We start from the raw sequence: 20842 nt of genomic DNA, 5'->3' as shown, positions 1-20842 counted from the left end.
TCTTCTTCTTTTAGGCCTTTTGGTTGCCAACCATAGATGACTAATTCTGAAACCACAATGCCCACTGGGTGGCTTCCGTACTGTTAATAGCAGCGTGTTCTTGCAAAGATTGTGTTGGAGCTGCCTACTTCTCCTGGACTGTATGTTCTCATCCATCATACCCACGTATGTTCATGTATGTCTTTTATTTGCTGCATTCCTTCAGAAGGACTCCTTCATTTGACCTCCGAGAGTCTGATTGTGCTGTACCCAGAAGCTGGGTGCAACATGTACCTACTTTCCAGTCAAAGTCCAATAGGTTCCAGCGGAACTTGTAACTGGCACAGTGTTACTTTTGAGAACGCGGCGGAGGAATAACGGAAAGTCTGATTTTATGAAAAGTTTGCTGCAGTTTCTAAGGTGTAATTGTGTTTTTTGTTCTCTTACTGTAACACACAAGCCTACAGACAAACTGGGGTGGATGAGTGGGACATGCAGTTCTGTCCCACACCTGCATGTTTATCACGCCTGGGATCTCTGCAGTGTCACTGTTGAATTCTACAAATACAAACTTAATTTGTGCCAAATACAAGTAGACTGACTGTTTTTAACCCAAATGTCAGATGCACGGAGATTTCTTTTGCTATCGAACACTTGGGCAAAGGCTGCATAGTCGCATCATGGCCTCCATCATCAATTTCTAGTGGTCTAGTGTCTGGCAGACCATACAGGTTTTGCCTGCTGGCAGAGAAAGCTTGAAGCAGCCTCTGTGCCATTCGTCATCCCAACATCCAAGGCACATAGAGTACTGAAGAGGTCTGGTGGGCATCCCAAGCAATAAAGGAGTCTGTCAGCAGGAAGATGATTAAAACAAAGACTGAAACTGCAGTAGTCTCCAATACATCTTCCTTCTGTATCATCTTTGCTGATCTTACTTGTAAATATTATGGGGGGAGGATAGTAGGGAGGGGTCATATTTTTTTACTTTTGGGTATTGAAGAGTATGATGTGGGCCAGTATTGTGGGATGAGTTCAGGCTGTTTACCTTCCATTGATGCAGCTTTCTCCTCCTGTTCTGTAAATAAGCTCCATTAAATTCTCCCCAATCTGGGTCCAGGCCTGTATCCCTTTTTTGTTAGTAATACTTTCACACACAAGATTTTATTCCATTATGCATTTACCTCACACATTGTGCAAGTTCTCAACAATTGCTTAAAAGGCTGTGGCTCACTTAAGTCGGATGGGTGTTATCCAAAGCCAAATGGAGAATTTGAGATGTCCACCTGATATCCCTTTTTTCTTGTATTTTGCCCTGGCATTGCTGTAAAGAATGCCCTTGCAGAAGTATTAAGCCTCTGTTCGTGATATACTGCACTCTGCGGTCCATTTTTGGGTAACGCAAAAAGTAAATCAAGCCTACCAGCTGGTATTTATTGTTTCATTTTCTTTCTTTTCCTAAATCACATTGTAAAATTGGTCTGATGCATCTCCATTAGCATGATGGGAAAGGTACAATGTACATGGAGCTGTGTATGCACTGTGCTCTCATCTTAACCAAATACTTGCAACCTAGAGACTGAGCATACATCCTAGGTACATTGGCTTGGAAAAGCCATTCTTTCTCTCCTGCTGCTGACCCCACCTTCCAAAAAATGCAAGAGACTGTTAATGTGGCAATCTGAACAGGGAATAGGCTGATCCTGGATGTCATTTTAGTGTTATCTCATACCTGAAAATAATTTGTTACATCTCTGGTAATAGTGATCTTGATGCTCCATGTTGTGTAGTTTTCCATCTCCACTGTAGGGCCTGGCGTCTAACGCAGAGCATGTTCCACTGGAATAATATATGGATTTGTGGTACAGCCCACCCCTTTCTCTGCTCCACCCTTGCTTGTTACAACTGTTAGCATAACGCACACTCCCATAAGCAAGGGCTATGGGTGTAGAATGGGTTTTTCATCACTGCCAGTCCCCTTTGAGGTATTGGTGCATGTTGCGCTGCAGCTTTATCTATGACAGGCACTCTGTACGTCACCAAAAGGGCTGCTGTGCATGAGACAGTCTGAGAAATTAATTGTTTGATTCTATGCTGTGACTAAAAAAATGCTGTTTAGACTCTGTGATGTGCCTCTGTGCTAATTATACTGTACATGTTTAAAGCCGATTCTATGGTGTGTTCTGTGTTACGCGAGTTAGTCTGTTACTCAGACTCAGTGGGGATGACAGACTGACTTCCTTTTGATCTCGCCAAACACTTATGCTGCAGGAGTTCCAGATCAGAGATTCCTTTGTATGGCTGCACCAGCATCCCTCCTACTGGCAAATACTGTGCTGATTTCCCCTCAAAAAGCCATGGGCAAAGGGAGATGAAAATCTATTCTTACACATGACAAGGCTTCTGCAACTGTTTCTTTTTTAGCTCGCTCTTGTTGCATTCTGGGCTGTTTGATGCTATAGCTGCCATTTAGTGTTTCTGTGAGCAGCCATATTTTGCAGAGGTTTATAACTTAGCATGTTTATGGTGGTGGTGAGGAGTTTAAAAATAAAATTGAGGTTGAAAAAATGATAACCTGAAGCAAACTCATTCAGTTTTTTGCAAAGGCGCTCTTAAGTGCGTGAAACGAACAGTTAGTCCCCACCAGATATTACTTAAGCAGGGAAGAGACTCAAAAGATTTTTCTTCTGAGAAGTGCCACTTGCAAATCTGCTCTAAACACTTTTTTCATAAGGCTGTATTCTGTATCCCCAGCTGCGTTGAAACCTTCTCTGGTATGTGCAGCATGGAATGTTTAACACAATAGAGGGCTGAAATGTTGATCAAAGAATTTGCACATCAGAAACATCAAACGTTTTCAGGTCAAGAGAAGTTTGCAGGATCAGACACAAGGCAGCACTGATTGTCAGTGTAAAGTTGGTAGTATTTTGTCTCTAGGGAACTAGATTTTTCTTTTTTTTCCGCTGACTGATTTTCTTTGTTGCATGAGTCTCTCACAATCTTAATGTAGCGATCAGGGTTTCTGACAGGGTTTTAGGGAAAAATAGAAAGAGAGCTGACTGTGTTGCCAAAACAATTATCTGGAAACTTTTAAAACAACAAACTCAGTTGCATTCATTAGCTTTCATAGAGCAAACTGAAAGACTGGGAAAAAGGCTTTCAAGGAATATGCAAGGCTTGAAAACTAAAGAATGTTAGGAGTGACACTTCAGTACTTTTAGGGGAAACTGGGTATAATCAGAATAGTACCTCTAAAAATAGCATCACCATACCCAGCCTACTGTGTGAGAGCTCCATGGCTATATCCTGTCACTTTGACTCCCATTGGCCCTGCAGAGTTGATAGGGGAGAGTGAGCTGGATTCTGTTTTGCTTCAGGCACTAATCAGTGGAAGTTCTGATTCCGAATCTTCATTACTGGTGGTGTCAGTAATAGGAGTAGAAAGGAGCCCAGCTTGACCTCTTCTCAGATCCATATATGATTGCAAAGGAGGCAGTTTATCTTTATTTAAAAAAAAAAAAAAAATCCTGTCCATACCCCAATCCTGCAGATATAACACAGGTGCTTAACTTTAAGTATGTGAATAATGCTGTTGATGCATGTGTACAAAAGTTTGCAGGATTGTGGCATTGATTCATAATCTAATCAGATTTGATAAGAAGCAACTGAGAATAAATAGGGAAGCTACAATCTCTTTTCTGATCACAGAAGGCTATATTTGCACTTTAACAATCTGCAACAGGATTTCTGTGTAGCAGGCTGGGATCCTGTTTGCCTTTGAAAGGCTGTCCATTGCAACTGCTGTCTTATTGACTATATATTTGGTTGTGAGCTTGGTTCTGTGAATTTAACTTTTAGGTAGTGACCATCTATTGGAGTGTAAATACATTAATGTCAAATTTATGAGATGCCATAAAGTACTGCAGATGTGGAAAGTTCAGTGTTTTGGCTGTTACGAAATAAATATTTTGTAGACCGATTTTTTTTAGTAATGTAGATTCTGTGTTTACTACTTGACAATTAGTTTTACTGTGCAAATTTACTTACTGTTTGTAGGGGAGGGGAAAACTAATTTAAAATAACTTTAAAAATGTTCCCTGCCTATGAAGAGTTTGTTCTACCTAATTATAAGGGTTTTGGTAATGGAAAGAGACATCTTATGCTATTGCTATACTAACAGTCTGTTAAAAGATGCTTTTCTTGCCCTTAAATAGTTCAGTAACTTGAATAACTAGACATGAGTTTTGTACTGGGACTTGTTTGGTCATCGGTGTCTGACTGTACCCCGGTCAGGTGATTGTTTAGGATTGAACCTGTGACCTGGATTTAAAAGCATGAGACCCAACTGCTTGCTCTATTGGCAAAAGGTCTATTGGCTTGAATGTAGTGGGAGACACAAACCTCTTAATATGATCTGGCTGCTAGAGAAGGACAAAGACTTGCACTAAGCTAATGTGGGTTAGATCTGAGTAGTTAAACCATTAGGTGAATTTTGTTTTTTACTTGAGAAACAGGAAAAAACAGAATTGGGGAAATGAGTTCTATTACTAAAGTTCTCCCCCTAAGTATGGCTACTCTGAGCCTCTTACCTATCCTAACACCATTGTTCAGATGGTCCGGAATAAGGGTTCTTTTTTATATTCTCTGACTTCTCTAACCTGCCTATCTAATTACATAAAGTTGTATGAGCAAAACATAATAAATGCAGTGCCATGGCTGTCCATAAGCAGGCTCGAAAGAACAACTTTGTCAAGATAAACTTCCCTACTGAATTCACCTGCAAGCTATTACAGATTGTGGTAAAAGTAAGGCATGTCTGCTAATGGAAAACCCCTAACACTGCTTGGACAATTCTCCAATGTCCTGCTCTACATCTGAAAGGATTAAGGATATGAAAAGGAGGGGCCATTGAACTGGAAGTGATGCATTAACAGGTTTCTTATGTGGAAGGAATCTGTACAGAAATATATTTTCTCAGTTAGTTTCTCTTATCCCCATGGGGCTTAAAGCACTCTACAAAAGAAGTATATCTGAGACTTTTTGTCACAGAAATCTGGCAGTTGCGGTTGTGAAATGCACCATCTATTTGAGTGCACTGAAATTTAGGCTAGATAATCCTAAAGCAGCAAGACAAATAGTTGCCCAAATCTGAGCTGAAACCTAGATGTAGAGTTTAAAAAAGCAATTATCGAAGTATTGTCACCTCTGAAAGATGGTGCTTCCAGCACCATAGTCTGTCTTCCCACCATCCTGGGGAATTGGTCTCTGCACTGGTTCAGTGACAAAACACCACCTTCTCAATCATCACCTCTACTTCAAGCAGCCTGAGTCTTCCCTGGAGGTTTTTTTATCCATGTACTAACTGAACCAGCTTAGCCACTTGCATCTGATGAAAGCTCAAGGTCCTGAGGTGTTATAGGCCTGGGTTACATGAACAATGCTCTTTTGTTATAAGCAAGTGTTATAATTATCTATATGTAAGTCCATAACAATTATGTACATTAAATTGCAAAATATACCATTCAAGTTTATCTTAAATAACTGACCAATGTATGTCTTTATACAAGAAACTTCTTGTGCATCTTTTGAAGTTTATTTTGTTGTATTGGATTATTCAGGGCTCCTTTACCAAACAGCATCTTCTGTTTAAAATAGCATTGGCTGCAGGGGTACCCTAGTGATATGGAGGAGCTTGGTGCTGTTGCTTCAGCACTTGGATGCCTCAGATATGCATGGTTCCCACACCTAGAACTACAGTCCTTCCCAGCAGCTTCCCTGCTTTTCCAGTGAACTGTAAATCTCCAACTCCTGATACATAAGGTATGAACCCATCTCTAGCTGACTACACGCCCTCATAGAATGCAGCCGTGTATACAAACCTTCACCAAAAACAACTCAGCTGCTGTTTAGTCTGCTTGAGCTCCAGCTTTCCAGAAATAAAACTTATGCGCTCCCTACCCACCCTGTGCAAATGACTGTGTGCCAATGGGAGAGATTCTATACTGAAGTGATACAGCTGTAGCATTTCAACTGTAGACAAGCTCTGAGAACTGCTTAAAAGAAGGAATCCATGTGAATTAAAGAACGAAAGCAATTGTAGTAAGTGACTGGCTTCTCTTGAAAGGGTTAAATACAGGTACTGTCAGGAAGTTAGTAGCACAATAAGCTGGTTGTTTCTCCTTTTGGAGATGTCCTGCTGTTGTTTAATGATTCATCTTAAGGGTGAGGTTTTTAACTGTGCTTAACTTCTTTCAGAGGCCGTGGTAATTATCACCATGTTCATTGGTGTTTCTCAGTGAGCCAATCCCCATTTTAGCCTGACCCTGCTGTAGTGTACTTAAATCATGCATTGGGTTAGCCTCAGAAAAGGACAACTCGTGTTCTTGGGCATCCAATACCACCCCTCTGACCTTGTCCATTCTTGTGAGGTTATTAGGGAATGAGGGGGATGTAATACAGAGGTATAATGCCAGAAATGGTACAGTGGGCTAGTATGTTTTGTAGGTGGGTGGAGCAAAAGGAAAGTTCTCTTCTGCTCAAGCTGGCACTGTTCCAATACCTGTCTTACTACAGTAACTCTTCCTCTTACTGGAAAGTGTGCACACAACCGCGCTCTCTGAAGTACACCTGTCTCTCTTAGTGCTACTTAGTCATAAAACCCTATTATACAAGAGTTCTAGAGCTTCTGTATGATGCTAATGTTAGACCCACAGTACAGGTCTCCCTACAGGATGGGGAGAAAGCAGATACCACACCCAGGATTGGTATATGATACTCTAAATGCTCTTCATTGATTACAAAAAAAAAACACCTTACTCATTCCACATTCACACCCCCAAACATACTATACCAGAGTCAAAAGGTCAGAATGGTCCTGAGGGCTAGAGCAAGGTTCCTTCCATCAGGATAAGATCATAAGCTGTAGGGAGCTGGCAAAACCACATCTATAGCCACACGGGACTCTGGATCAATAAACAACTCTGATTTGCAGAAATCATAGGCATCCATTTTTTGTCCATTCTGTCGCGTCATCGGTTCTTTGCCTTTGTTTACTAGGCCTTCTACCCACACAATTCTAAAGAGACAATTCTGGGCAGGCTGCCATGATCCAAGATGTGCCATTTCCTCCACTTCTTATACAATTTTACATAGTCCATCTGGTTTTCTTTTCTTTTCTGATGACTTTCCATATTTTTCTCAGAACATAAGATTGTTTTTGTATGGAGTTCTAATAGACCTTGACCGTAAGTCCTTGCTTTGGTTGCTAACTTGCAATGCATGCATTCATGTCATTCATACCAGGCCTCAATGACCTATAACATGGATATATGAATCATATATATACACACTAACAGTCCTCATCCCTGTTATATAGTGGGATCACAAAGACAGAGATATCATCGTAGGATGCCGGGCCGTTGCCATCCAAAATCCACTGATGGCCATTTTTCTTCCCCCTTGCTGTGTGTACCAGGCACCTGGCCAGTTCTGAAAACCTGCAACAGGAAAACCAGGTTAGTTTGGGTTTATCATGGATCTATCTCTCAAGGACTTAATACATGGCACTGCCATTGTTCAAAGCATGACCTGGAGCCTGACTGACAGCCTCTTATCACCCCCATGAAGAAGGCATTGTTATCCCCATTTCACGGAGGGGCAAATAAAAGTTATGGCTTTCTCCAGACCCCCAAAGGTCTTCCAACGCAGAGGGAGAAGTTAGGTGCTTTTAGCTCCCACCTTTTGCTCAGCCCAAGCCACTCACTCTCATGTCACTGGGGCCACAGATGATGCTAATAATAATTATAAAGGAGGTCAGTATCATTATAGTCATTTTACAGATGAGAAAACTCAGGCACAAAGTGGTGACATGACTTGCCCAAGGTCAGTCAGTAAGTCACTGACTGAGTGAGGAATCCGCCAGTTCCAGGCCCATGCTCTGTCCGTTGACCCATGCTACCTCCCCATGCATCTGCATCTACAGCTACAGCCTTCAGTAGTATGACCGGGTCCATGGGCTTGGGAATAAGCAGTGAGTTTGGATGGCTACAGGAATGCTGATGAACATCTGACCAGACTACACTGGCTGATAATACAGAAGGGCCACGATGTTCCATAAGAGAATGGGAGGATAAGCTAATGTGGTTTGAGTACAGCAGCGAATGCTATAGGAGTTTAATTTAACACACAGGAGCAAGACATGTTAGCCAGAGAGTGGAGTGATTTGTGACTTCACAAAACTGTCTTCACTAAGAGCATGAGCAGTCTCCCAGCCAAAGCAAGGGGCGACAGAGGCCCCCATTCATCTCCATACCAGCTGCATGGGGTAGTAACAGCTAGAAAAGCTCAATACTACCTGTATGGGTCTGTTCTGTTTTTGTCAATAAAGCTCCTGACAGTCTGGGCCACCTCTTCATTGGACAGAATGTCCCAAAGGCCATCAGTTGCCAGGACAAGGACATCATCTTCTTTAATGTTATGCGAAGCAAAGTCAAACACTTTCACCTAGAGAACAGAGTTAGTGATTTACTTAGGTTTTCCCCATCAGCTCTAGTACACAGCAAATGGTATTCTTCATGTTTCCTCTAGTGTGTTTGGCCTCAAAAATGTAAGCAAATCCTATCTTTCTTTGATTTCCCCATTTAAGGGTGATCATGCTTAATGAACTTCATGAAGGCACATGGCCAGGGACTGTCCACGAGGGTGGGCCTATTCTGCCATAGTCAGGAAGCCTGAAGAGCATTTGAATCCAAAACTAAATGGGTCATCTTGGTTTATAACAAGCTGGGGCACTGGCACCACTCTAGTGGATTGTTATAAAAGGCTGGTGACTACACCATTGAATGGGTAAGCTTGGAATGAGCAAGGGGTTGTTCCTCTGAAAGAATCCTGGGCTATGAAAACAGACCAATATACCTGAAACTTTCCCTATCCCTGTCCTCTCCGCCCCAACCTGTGCTGTTGGATTAATACCACCTGCTGGAAGCTGTGCAGTATGCAAACCAATACCAAGTTAGGCTGAGTCCTGCTGCTTCAGAAAGGAGGTTCCATGACCTGGTTCTGCTAAAGTGGGAACCCTAGTTCTGGCAGCTAGACTCTTTTATGTTCACTATCACAATCCTCACTTCCCCTTAGTCACTTACCTGTGGGATGTAGGAGAGGAATGGCTTGACTTCAATGTCCGTGTCAATAACTTTCAGCTGATGATCCCCCAGCCCTCGTGACACAGCCAGGGTCCCCAGCAAGCGTGTCTGGAACAGAACAAAGCCGTGTGTCAGTGCAACCCAGAACTCAGTGCTCTGAAGGAGTTCTGAGACTTTGGGTGTCAGTGTCCTGCCTCTTCCCAGGCAGAACTGAACAAAGGCCACAGACCATGCCACTTGGCACAAAGCATGGAACTGATGGGAGAGAAGAGAACCCTTGAGACAGAGTCTGATTCTGCCTGGCCCAATGTGAGCAAAAAGTCAGAGGGGCCAAATGCCTGTGGAATGTTTTCATTGACATGAATACACCTGTCCACTAGACCTTGGTTTGGACCAAAGGTCACAGGGTACTATGGAGATTCAACCTGCAGGAGGCGGGGCTGGGTTCAGGGCTCTTCTTCAGGCCTAGGGAAGCTCATAGCTGTAACTTCCTTTGATTTTGGGAGAACTACAAAGATAAAGCAGATTCTCAGCTTTCACTTGCAAAGGCAGGTTCTAGTCCTGTTCCTTCTGGAGAACCTTGCAAATATACAGCAACGTAAGCCACTGCAAGGAGCTAGCAGCTGGGCTGCTATAGCATGAGGCTGGGGTGACAAAGTCCCACCCTGAGATGCATGCACTTGCTATGCACAATGGTGGCTGCCCCTGCACACACACACAAAGAATCCTGATGCTCCCCTGAATACGTAGGCCCCCACGTACTGTGGGGTGATCATGGTGGATGATAGCAATCAGTTCTGTTTGGAGGCAGGGGCAGAAAGACACTTGTGTAGCCCTGCCTCAAAGTGTTAATGCTGGCTCTGGAGGTGCTTGTGTGTGAAGGTCAGTGCTGAAAATGGTGTGCCAGACTGGATCTGACCCATGGTCCATCTAGTCCAGTGTCCTGTCTCGGACCGTGGCCAACAGCAGATGCTTCAGAGGAAGGTGTAAGAACTACACACAGAGGTCTCATCCTGCTCTCTAATAGAGGTTGGCATAAGCCCTGAAGCAGGATGTTTAATATCCCTTTCAAAAGTTTGTCTGTCATTAATTGTAACTCTAGGTAGTCTTGATAGCCACATAACTATCCTCTCCCTCTTTGAATCGTGTTGAGTCCTTGGCCTCAGGGCAACACCATGCCCCCAGCAGGGATTAGAAAGCACTCCACGTTTGCATTGCAGGCTGATGAGGCTTGCCTGGCTGCTCTGTGTTGGGGGGATTGGGCTGCAGGGGAAGCCATGATAGTGTCTGATGTGGAAGGGTCTCGAGAGTTTCTCTCTGTATGGGATGAAGAGACCATGTTGGTCAGCTACTCCAGGGCCAAGTCCCACAGCATTGCCTATAACTAAATTAAAGAAGGGGTGCTGAGCAGCTGTTACTGTCTTGACAGTCATGGCTCTGTAAGGCTCTTGCCCTCCCAGTGGGTAGGGGTCTGTAGTGAATTAAGTTACCTGCTTCCCATGGCCATGGATAAGAGGGTACTTGAGGTCAGCTTTCTCCACTGTCTTGTATCCCCTAGAATAAATATAATATGTCATTCCCTGGCATTTCATTTACTTAAAGGCTTTTCTATGGGGCCCATCACCCAGTATGTGAGCCTCTCTCAACAACAGTGAACTTGTCTTCCCAACACTCTCTGTGATGCAGGTACAGAGACTAAGTGATGCACCTCAGCTTACACAAGGACTCTGACAAAACTCTCTTGAGGCTTGGTCCAGTTCCTCAGTGACAAGACCAGACCCTTCTCCTCTCACTTCTCTCCATCTGTACCCCTGCTGGTGCACCAAGACTGGGCTTCCTGGTCAAATACCTAGAGAGATGAGGTGCAGAAGGGCTTTTATGCCGTAGACCATCACTTCTCTGGCCTGAACTCATCGCTGCCCTTCCTCGTAGACAGACAAGAACAGGGGGCTTGCTAATGGCTGGCAAGCAGCCTCCTGTGGGGCAACAGCACTGCCCAGGGAGACTGAACTCAAGTGTCTCGTCATCTTTACTGCTCACACTGCATGTGGCCAGTACAAACATATCAGCCTACTCTGTGCAAGGAAAAGGGCTGGGGGAGGGAATGTGGGAATCAGTCGGCCATAAGCATTTTGCACTGGTTGCCATCTGATGGCTATATAGTGACAAAACAAACTGGTGGCTGGGATTCTGCCTCACTCAAGTCTCCCGTGTTGGCACTCGCAGTAGAGAAGTCCAGAATTTAAAGTAAACTCTCTCCTCAAGGCGAGTTGCCCCTGGGCAGACGTTGAGGCCCATTAGCAGGGCATGTTGTGGTGAAGAGGGGACTTCAGTCTCCAGAGTGTTAGTCCAACTCCTGTCACCAGTGCTAAATTCACTTGTCTCCTCACAAGCAGCATTCAGCATCAGAGGGTTCATGCCAGGACCTCCCCTTTCTTTGCACCATACTTCCTCACTGCCAAAAGTGAGCTCAGCTGAGCTCACTGGGACACCCGGGGAAGGGAGTACAATTATAAGGATATCTCTACACGTCGGAGACTCACCAGCCAGCCATGGAGTAATCCCGGTACAGGACCTTCTGGCCTACGTCATCGCCTTTCAGTCTCCTAGGAAACTCAAACCGGGTGAACTCATCTGCCAGGAGCTTGGGGCAGAGAAAGGCCTAGAGAAGGAATCAAAACGGAATTGTCATCTCAAGGGTTATGGACGACGGCCACCCCAGACTCATGGATGGAGCCCAGGGCTGGAAATCAGCAGTAGGGTTGTGCTCTGTCCCTGACGTGCCATGTGATTTTAGACAAGTCTCATCATCGCTCGGTGCCTCAGTTTCCCCATCAGTAGAACGGGAATAATGACACTTAAGCTCAAGATGCTTGAGATCTACATATGGAAAATGTGATGTAAGAGCTAAGTAGTGGTATTATTTGCCAGGTTCTGCTGTAGCTCAGCCATCATTACTCCTTCTTGGGGGCTGTAGAGCCTGGACTTGATCCCCTTACCTTCCAGCATGGCATTTACTATTGCTGAAGTGCAGGCTGACAGAACCTGTATTTTCTGAGCTCCATCTACCACCCACTCAGGCTGGTGTTAGGGGGTGGTCTCCTTCCTAATTTGGCCATACTGCATTTACCAGTTCCCCAGCACCGAAGAGGCAGTGTACCTCAAATGATGCTCTTGACAGCCTGGACAAGATCCATGACGTTAGGAGGAGCTTTGATGCTGGGGGCACTGACAGGGCAGTGGCTGGTGAAGGGCATTTGCTCACCTGTACAATCTCACAGGCACACACATTCATCATTACAATACATGCAGGTGGCTAAAAGAAGGCACCACTCACCAGCTGCTGGATTCTCTGCCTCTCTGTCTCTGGAGTGAACTCACTGCTCAGAGGCACTACACTTTGTTTCCGAACAAGGATTGCCCTGCATGGAAAAGAGAGGAGGTTATAAGCCTATAGCCATCAGGAAAATGCTTTCTTACCTTGTATTTAATTTCCATTTACGGTATTCCTCCTCTGAGTCAGTAACTGCAGTATAGTCGCTCTCTGCTCCCTCCTTCCTTATGTCCCTACTTAGTGTTTTGTTCCATGGGGTCAGGTACACACAAAAACACCTGGGGCCCAATTCATCACTGGTCAGAAGGCGCAAGTCCACTGAGGTCAAAGTTACACGAGGAATGAATTTGGTGTATGGGCAGATGGACACAGCTGGCCTAATTCAGTGCTGATGTAACTTCCATAATTTCATTGCAATTGAATTCTTACACCAGAGCAGAGTTTGGCCTGGTCAGTTTAAGAATGACACAACTTTACTGGAGGAAGCAATGGACTCTCAACTGCTGTGGAGACTCTAAAATCCTCCCCTGCTCTGTATTTGAATGCACCCACAGGCCAGGATCAGGAAGAAGGGACATAAACAATGCTTATGTCACACTGGCCCAGCTGGAGGTATTATTAGCTGCAGCTTAATGGATCTAGAACCAACAAAGCAATTGGGGCCGCTTGGCTTGGTAGCTCCTTTCATATCCAATAGCCCAATGCTATCTGCACATTGCCAGTTAGAAATAGCCCTGCCAGTCTGTCTGTAAACCTGTCACGTGGATGAAAGGGAATTCTGTATATGCCTAAAGGAATATATCTTACCCATTGATGGGTAACCCAGTGTGCCATATCCTTGTGCTCAGCACCCCATAAGCCAGCATGCTCAGCAAAATCCACCATGAGCTGGGGTCTGAACTTACCTGCTGTCCCCGGCATTAGCCACGTAGAGCTTTCCCTGTAGGTAGAGGGCAGCCAGAGCAGTGCAGCCTCCTGACTGATTAGTAGCTTCCATCTCCTGACCAATCATTTCATCCTGTTGGTGTGAACAACTCCAGTTAGTGACCTGATCTGTGGCAGTATGGCTCTCAGGAAGAGCAGCAGACTAAATCCAGGATGGTGACTACAGAACTGATAAAACGATAGTGGGGAATGGAGCTATTGCTGTGGCACAACCAGGGGAGCTGCAGCCGGAGCATCCCAGGACCCTAGTTCATGACAGATCTTAGAACCGCTGGACATCAGAGCGTATTGTAGCAGGTTGAGGGGAAGATTTTCAAAGTTAGGCTCCCAATTCCTGTTGAAAGTCCATGGGAGTTGCGCACCTATCTCCTCTATACCCTTGAACGTCTCCCCGTAACTTCTCAACAGAGGCCAATTGAGGGCTTGTCAATATGTGCAGTTGCACTAGTTCAGGTAGGATATACACGGATTCAGTTAACCCAGTGCAAACGGCTGTGTGGACACACTTAATCTGGTCTGGACCAGGTTTATTTCAGTTTAGTTTATGGCAGTTAGGATCAGGTTTAAGCTAAACTACAATAAGCTGCTCTTAAACCGAACTAAGAGTGTGGGTACAGGGGTTGCCTAAACCGCTGCCAGTTTGGGTGGCCTTAGAGAGATCAAACAAGAGGGGAGGTGCTTGGCCCTGCGGGAGGCTGCAGATCCCAGTTTGGGCAGTGTGACTGCAGACTGGCTTGTGGGACACCAGGTAAGAGCTGGGCCTCGCTGTGTTAGATGAGAATTGCCTCACTATCCTCCAGTGGCAATGATGGAGGGAGAGATGGGGCAAGTCTGAGTAGCACTGGGGCCTGAGAAATTGCTTTCATTGTTTGTGGCCATCCCTGGTACTGGGCATGGGTGGAGCAGCAGTGGTGCAATTCTCTGGGTACCCACGGACGGATCACTCACACATTCCTGGAAGGCATTCTCCAGCGCTCCAATGACCACGTCTTCCTGCTGGATTTGCTTTTCCTCCACGAACTGGGGGTCGCTGGGGCAAATGCAGCAGCCACTCAGATGCATGGGGGGCTGGGCTTCAGTGATGCCTTCCACCACCTCCTCCAGCTTCTGCTTGATGCAGTAATGCAAGTAGTTGGAGGCGATTATTGCTGCATCTGGGCCACCGTGGCCATCAAACAGGGCCCAGTAATAACCAGCCAGATACTAGTGGGAGAAGAAGAGTGAAGGTGAGAGGAGCTCTGTGCAGGTAGCAGGAGCACAACCTGGAACTTTTGACGACAGGTTTTATATATACATATATATGTATATGCCATCCTGGCAGGACATACAACCCCGGTGGCATTTTCAGATTCACTAGCACATCATTTGGCCTCCCCAAAATACAGACTGTGCTGAGCCCCAGAAAGTTTTCTGAACATTCTTGTTTTACTCCTGGCACAGAATTGCAGCAGTGTTCTGCAGGGATAATGCCTGAGCTCATGCCTCCTGTAGTGTTTCAAGGGAAATTCAGGACATTTATTAACAAAACCAACCAACAAAACCATTAGTGCTCTCATTGCATGGCTAAAAACCATGAGGCAGCATTTCTCATTCATAGCAGGAGCTGGTCATCCTTTGTCTTCCTTTTCCCACATGGCTACGATGCAGACACGAACAGTCCACTGACAGCAGCCCAATGATGGTAAATGACATGGCAAAACAGGATGGAGTGGTTAATGAGAGCAACTTAGTTAGGGATATCAAGGATATTTGTTTACTAGCAACTGGCCACATGATGGCAATGCGATATACACTGAGCACAGCTTGTCTCCCGCAATGGGACTCTGAAAGGCAGCAGCGGGTATACTCATACCATCTGTATGGTCAGAGCAGGTGGACCTCACACCGTCTAGATCAGTAGTTATCAAGCTTTTTTACTGGTGACCCTTTTCACATAGCAAGCCTCTGAGTGCGACCCCCCTTATAAATTAAAAACACTCTTTTATATATTTAACACCATTATAAATGCTGGAAGCAAAGCAGGGTTTGGGGTGGAGGTTGACAGCTTGTGGCCCCCCATGTAATAACCTCGTGACCCCTTAAGGGGTCCCAACCCCCAGTTTGAGAACCCCATGTCTAGATGGCCAGAGATGGTGGAACCTATATTATGTGTCCTGTGGCTGCTTCCACCCCAGGGCACTGCCCTGCTTCTTCAGACATCCTCTTTCAGTACCTAATCCAAAACCCACCAAAGGGGAGGCTTTCCATTGCCTCCCATGGGGACTGGAACAGGCCCCCTGAGCTGAACCCCAAGGCAAGGGTGCTCATCATCCAAACAGTTGTGTATGAAGGATCAGACAACTCAGCTAGGTTCCAGGGTGAGTGGGGAACTAGACATACATCCATACATGAGATACAAGTAGATGAGACAGAACACATGGAATCACCTGATTGGCGCAAAGAATCATCCAGTCCTGCTCCTCCTTCATGCCAATCTCCCTCCTCCTGATGGATATCTGACAGCATGTCGCCTGGTCCTCATTGAACTCCGATTTCTCTGCATTGATGACTCTGAGGAGACAAATGCTCCAATTAACTGGGAAATGACATACCTACCTAGCATTATGCTAGGTCCAAGACACTTGTGTAAAGAGCCTGTGGGGAATATTATAGTATTGCTGTGTTGCCAACGCTTGTGATTTTATCATGAGTCCAATGGCATTTGGTGTTCTTCAAACCCCAGCTCCTGGAGTCATGGGATTGTGAGAGTCTCAGCTTGTATTTTTTTAAAAACTATATTTCTGGCCCTCCAGGCTGCAGAGAAAAACTGGGAAACATGATCCGCAATGGCTCAACTGCCAGAGGCAAATACAAAAAACCCAACACTTAGCCTTTTTAAATCTCATGATTTTAAAGTTAGTCTCATGTTTTGGGGGACAGTGAATCATGATTCTGAAGTGCCTTTGTGAAGCACACAAGGTCAAGTCAATTCCAGGGATGGATCTCCTAGGTGTCTGAGCAAATACAGAAAACTAATTACTAGGAAGAGCCCCAAGTTATTTATTGGAGATGGAGGTATCTCGGGCATTAGGAGTCAGTGATCTCAGTCATTGCATACAGTCACTGCCCTTTTTGCTACTGCAGGTGTGTACTTAGGTAGTGGCAAAGCCTGAATGATTTTACATATATAATAATAGTACTTTGCAATTCTCTAGCACGCTCCATTCAAGATTCAAAGTGCTTTATAAACATTCAGTGCATTTAGTTTCACAGCCCCACCTCAGAGGCATGTATCATTAGATACACACACACCCTTTACAGATAGGGAAACTGAGGCACAGAAAGGTTAAGGCCTTCATTTCCAAAGGTGTCCACTGATTTTTGGGTGCCCCACTTGAGATCCATAAGGTCTGACTTCTAGGGGTGCTGAGCACCCCCAGTTCTCTTTAAAGTTGGTTGCAATTGTGGGCACTCAGCATCTATGAAAACCAGTTGACAATGTCTCAAGTTGGCCACCCAAAACCAGAGGCACCCAAATCAGTGGAGGCTCTCGGAATCGTAGGCCTTGCTTGAGGTCACACAGCAAAGGTGGAGCAAGGAAGGGAATCCAGATCTCCTGACTCCCAGTCCTGTGCTCTGATCACTATACCATGCTTGCTCCCTTTTCAACCTCAGTCATCTCTGTGTCATGTGACAGTGATTGAACAAATAGGTTCATTATGCAGTCACTGCAGGAACAAGGAAGCAGCTGAATGGGGAGGGAGAAAGGTTTTTATTCAGAACATAAATGTCAGCAAGTGATTGGAGCTATGGAAAATTATAGCGTGATAATCTATTATGTGTAAAGTATGGAGTGTCTGTGTTAAGAGCCTGGGCTCTCTCTGTGGCCTTCTCCCATTGGCTCCAGAAGCACTGGCATTTCTGGCAGGAATGGTACTAGTACATACGCCAGGACTTGTGCTGTGTCTATTTCCCTGCATGAGCATCGTTGTTGCTTGCGTCTGTCCCAGTGTGCCCTCTTTTAAAGGCATCTCTCTCCATGTTCTGGCTGGTATTCACATCTTAACGCCAACAGGGCCAGACCTATGCTTCTGCTACACTTCCTTGCACCACTCTGGCAGTACAAAGCACCTGTAATGGCAGTATAACTGACCCCCAAAGGATTCCCTGGGTTATGCAGAGCTGTTTGGGTTGAGCGCAGAGATGGAGCCTATCAGGTAAGGATTTTGAGACTGTTTTTGTAAGTTGCTCTGCACGGCCACAGGAACATGTGGCCCAACGATAAAGCATGGTAAAGTCGCAGCACAGGACTACTGGAGTCTCATCGTCTGTGAGCTGTCCAGCCAGTCTTAGTGCTTTTAAACCCTTATTGCTCTTCGACGGAGAGGAACAGGCAGTCATTATCATCCAGGCGCTTCAGGCCTGATTCTCTGCTTACGCCTGGCACAGCAGAGTGGGAGATGGCAAGGAGCCAGTACACACCCTTGATTTTTAGCTCTGGTCCTGGCTCCGGAGCATTTTAGAGACACCTGGGAGCTGCTCTGAATTATGTCAGTTGGCTGGGGCCCTAAGCAGCTTTGTGCTCCAGCCATTCCCCTTATCTGCCCAAGACATATACCTCCCCACCCCAAACATGCCCCCTACACTGAGAAAGGGGCACAGGAGCCAGTTCCACCAGCTCTTCACCTGCTGGAGACTCAGCCCACACCAAGGGAATCCTCAGCAGGGGACTCAAGGGAGGTTTCCACTTCCTTTGCACTGTAGAGTGGGCCAGAGAACTTGGCCCTTCCTTGGTCAGGGATGAAGTGAACAGCTTCTACAACCAGCAGTATTGTTAACCCTAAAAAGCAGCCAAAGCCCAAACATTCACTTTGCTCTTTTCTGGGGGCTGATCCAGTCCTGGCTGGCACAGCAGGCACCTCACTGATTTATCTCCTCAAGTTTGAATTTGCATTATCAGAATTCTTCTACTGTTTTCCTTGGAACAAAGGATTAACATCTCCTCCTCCTGCCTGCAAGCCTGGCTCACACAACACCACCGTGTAGCCCCGCCTGCCTGTTCCAATGCTAGGAATTACTCTGAAGAGCCTTGTTTGACCAGTTTTCTGCAGCTTTGAGGTTTCTAGCAGACCTTGTGCAACTCAGTATAAACAAAGTCATCACTGAGGACGGGAGAAACATTCAAAAGGAAGGGCCAGATCCCCAGCTGAAGAAAGCAGGCATAGCTTCACTGAAGAGGTGTGGATTTACACCAGCGGATTTACACCAGCGCAGTGTTTGTCTCCAAGAGTTGAAGAGCGATGACAGCACGGGAACTGAGGCACAGGCCTGTTGGAAATGCGTGAGTGGGTAAAGCTGGGGGAACGGATCCTCCAAAGCCCACAGTGGCTCCCTCTTCATTTGACTGCAATTGCAGGGGTGCTGACACTGCTCTGTGATGAGCTTGGATCCTGGCACCTGAGAGGCTGCATGTCTCCCCATTCACCTGTGCCCAGTTTGGCTGGCTTTACAGGACACCGTTGCAAGATGGGCTAAGCCCTTGCCTTCCTTACAGCCATGCATGGAACCTTTGCCTATAATCATGTCAAATCGCCCCCGCTAAGCAGCACTGAGTGTGGAGAGCACTTGGCTGGGAAATCTCCTGTGTGCTACAAAAGCCGTGCTGCTGATGAACTAGGAGGTGCTCTTCCCCACCCACCCAAGCCATTGCTCCAGTACAGGCTAAGGAGCTCTCTGCTGTCAGATGGTGACATCTCTCTTGCACTGGTATCCTGGCCAAACTCCCACAGCGATAGCTACATTCTGCCTTTAACTTCTCCCTGCAGTTTCAAGTGGCTGTGCCTTTCTTTTTCTTCCCTTCCTGCCCTGAGCAGCTGTGGTGCTGCTCAGCAGCCGAGCTTCACCCAGAGATGGGATCCCTGGAGAGTCCTTTGGGATGAGGGGCAGGAGGAAATGGAAATACTATGTCATCCTAATTCTCTTGCTTCCTTTCTAGCAATCAGGAAGATCTGGAGCCTTCAGGGTAGAAGTCTTTGGTCTGGCACCAGCTGTTGATGCCCTGCTGAGCTGGCAGTCCATGAAGACAACACTGGTTGTCTCCAAGCAGCTCCTAACTAGGCAGTAGTTCTCTGATCTCTGCCTCTGCAGCACCTCTTGCCGCTCTACTGGGAGCTCAGGGAGTCCATCCTCTGGCCCTAGGGGCTGTGAGAGCAGCCGCATGCAGGCACTATTTCTGTTGACATGCTCACACCCCCTGACAGGAGAACCCTCTCCCTCTCCTAGTCTGTAGCAGTCAGGGAAGATCTGACATGCCTGCTCTGCACGTTTTCAGAAAGCTCCTATTTCACCATGCTGTAGTAAACCTGCAGATCTTTCTAACCCTGGCCTGACATCCTGCTTTCGTCTCCCTGGCACAGCCTGGCATGTTCCCACAGGGGCCACAACCACTAGAGGTCAGGACTCCCCCTGTTAGATGCTGAAAGCACTTCTAGCCCCAAACCCTAGTTACTAGAACTGTGGCTGGTGTTAGACATTAGATCTGCTAGCAGGGTCAACAACAGATACAAGAAGGGGCAGAGGAGGGAGAACAAAAGCAGTGTAGGATGAAGAACCAGCATTTGCATTTCCTCCTGGGCTTCAGGCTGGGATTTCAGGACACTCAGTATAAAGCTGCTGTGGCATTAAAGCTGCTGATTCCATCACAGTTTTGCTCCTCCTCCCCCGCCCAGCTGTAAGCAGACCCATATTCTCTTTCTCTCTCTCACTCACTCACACACACGTCTTCCAGGCTCTCTCTCTCACACATACACGTACATCTTCCAGGCTCTCAGTCTCTCTCTCTCTCACACACACACACATACACGTCTTCCAGGCTCTCTCTCTCTCTCTCTCTCACACACATACACGTACATCTTCCAGGCTCTCTCTCTCTCTCTCTCTCTCACACACACGTCTTCCAGGCTCTCTCTCTCTCTCTCACACACACACACGTCTTCCAGGCTCAGCCACGCACCGGATTCTCCCCCATCCCGCCACTAACCCTGAGCAAGGGGTACTCACTCCGCGTAGCCCGTCCCCCACTGCAGTGGCCTGTCCCGGGGTGGGCAGTAAATAGGCCGCTTGCCTGGAAGCCTCTCGCCGGAGCAGACTCCGCGCAGGAACTTGGGCCTCCTGTACAGCGAGGCAGCTGGCAGCTGCTGCTCCACCCCCCGCCCGAGGGACTCGGCTTTCCCTGGGTTTGTTGTGGATCCGTTTCTCAAAAAATGCTTCTTAAACCAGACTGAAGACATTAAAAAGGAGCGCGAGGGGGAAACCACGTCAGCTTCGTGCTCTGCCCGCGACTGCTCTCTACAACTCAGAAACTAAAACAGAAGTTGGCTGCTGTGGGACGAGTCATAAATGCTAATATAGGGCAATCAGTGACCTCAGTGCCTGTGAGTCAGCCACATACACGCACTGACTGCAACAA

The 20842-nt window shown here is 46.4% G+C and overlaps 2 protein-coding genes across 2 annotated transcripts in view; one reads left to right on the top strand and one right to left on the bottom strand.

The window, feature by feature from the left end:
• Nucleotides 1-5501, top strand: part of WDR82 (WD repeat domain 82) — a 33080-nt gene extending 27579 nt beyond the window's left edge. The window contains exon 9 of the mRNA XM_074958281.1: nt 15-5501. Coding sequence (XP_074814382.1) covers nt 15-44 — 30 coding nt within the window. The 3' untranslated portion in view covers nt 45-5501. The remainder of the gene's footprint in view (nt 1-14) is intronic.
• Nucleotides 5502-5557: 56 nt separating this feature from the next.
• Nucleotides 5558-20758, bottom strand: PPM1M (protein phosphatase, Mg2+/Mn2+ dependent 1M). The gene is made up of 10 exons (XM_074958280.1): nt 20434-20758; nt 15822-15945; nt 14344-14598; nt 13356-13468; nt 12454-12538; nt 11660-11778; nt 10607-10670; nt 9117-9224; nt 8330-8478; nt 5558-7472 (listed from the first exon to the last, which is right to left on the bottom strand). The coding sequence occupies exons 1-10, from the start codon at nt 20661-20663 to the stop codon at nt 7325-7327; spliced, it is 1395 nt and encodes a 464-aa protein (XP_074814381.1). The 5' UTR covers nt 20664-20758; the 3' UTR covers nt 5558-7324.
• Nucleotides 20759-20842: the final 84 nt, after the last annotated feature.

Source organism: Natator depressus, chromosome 7 (genome assembly GCF_965152275.1).
Source record: "Natator depressus isolate rNatDep1 chromosome 7, rNatDep2.hap1, whole genome shotgun sequence".
Lineage (NCBI taxonomy): Eukaryota > Metazoa > Chordata > Testudines > Cheloniidae > Natator > Natator depressus.
Note: the sequence above shows the minus strand (reverse complement) of the source record. Positions and strands in the feature narration are given on the sequence as shown.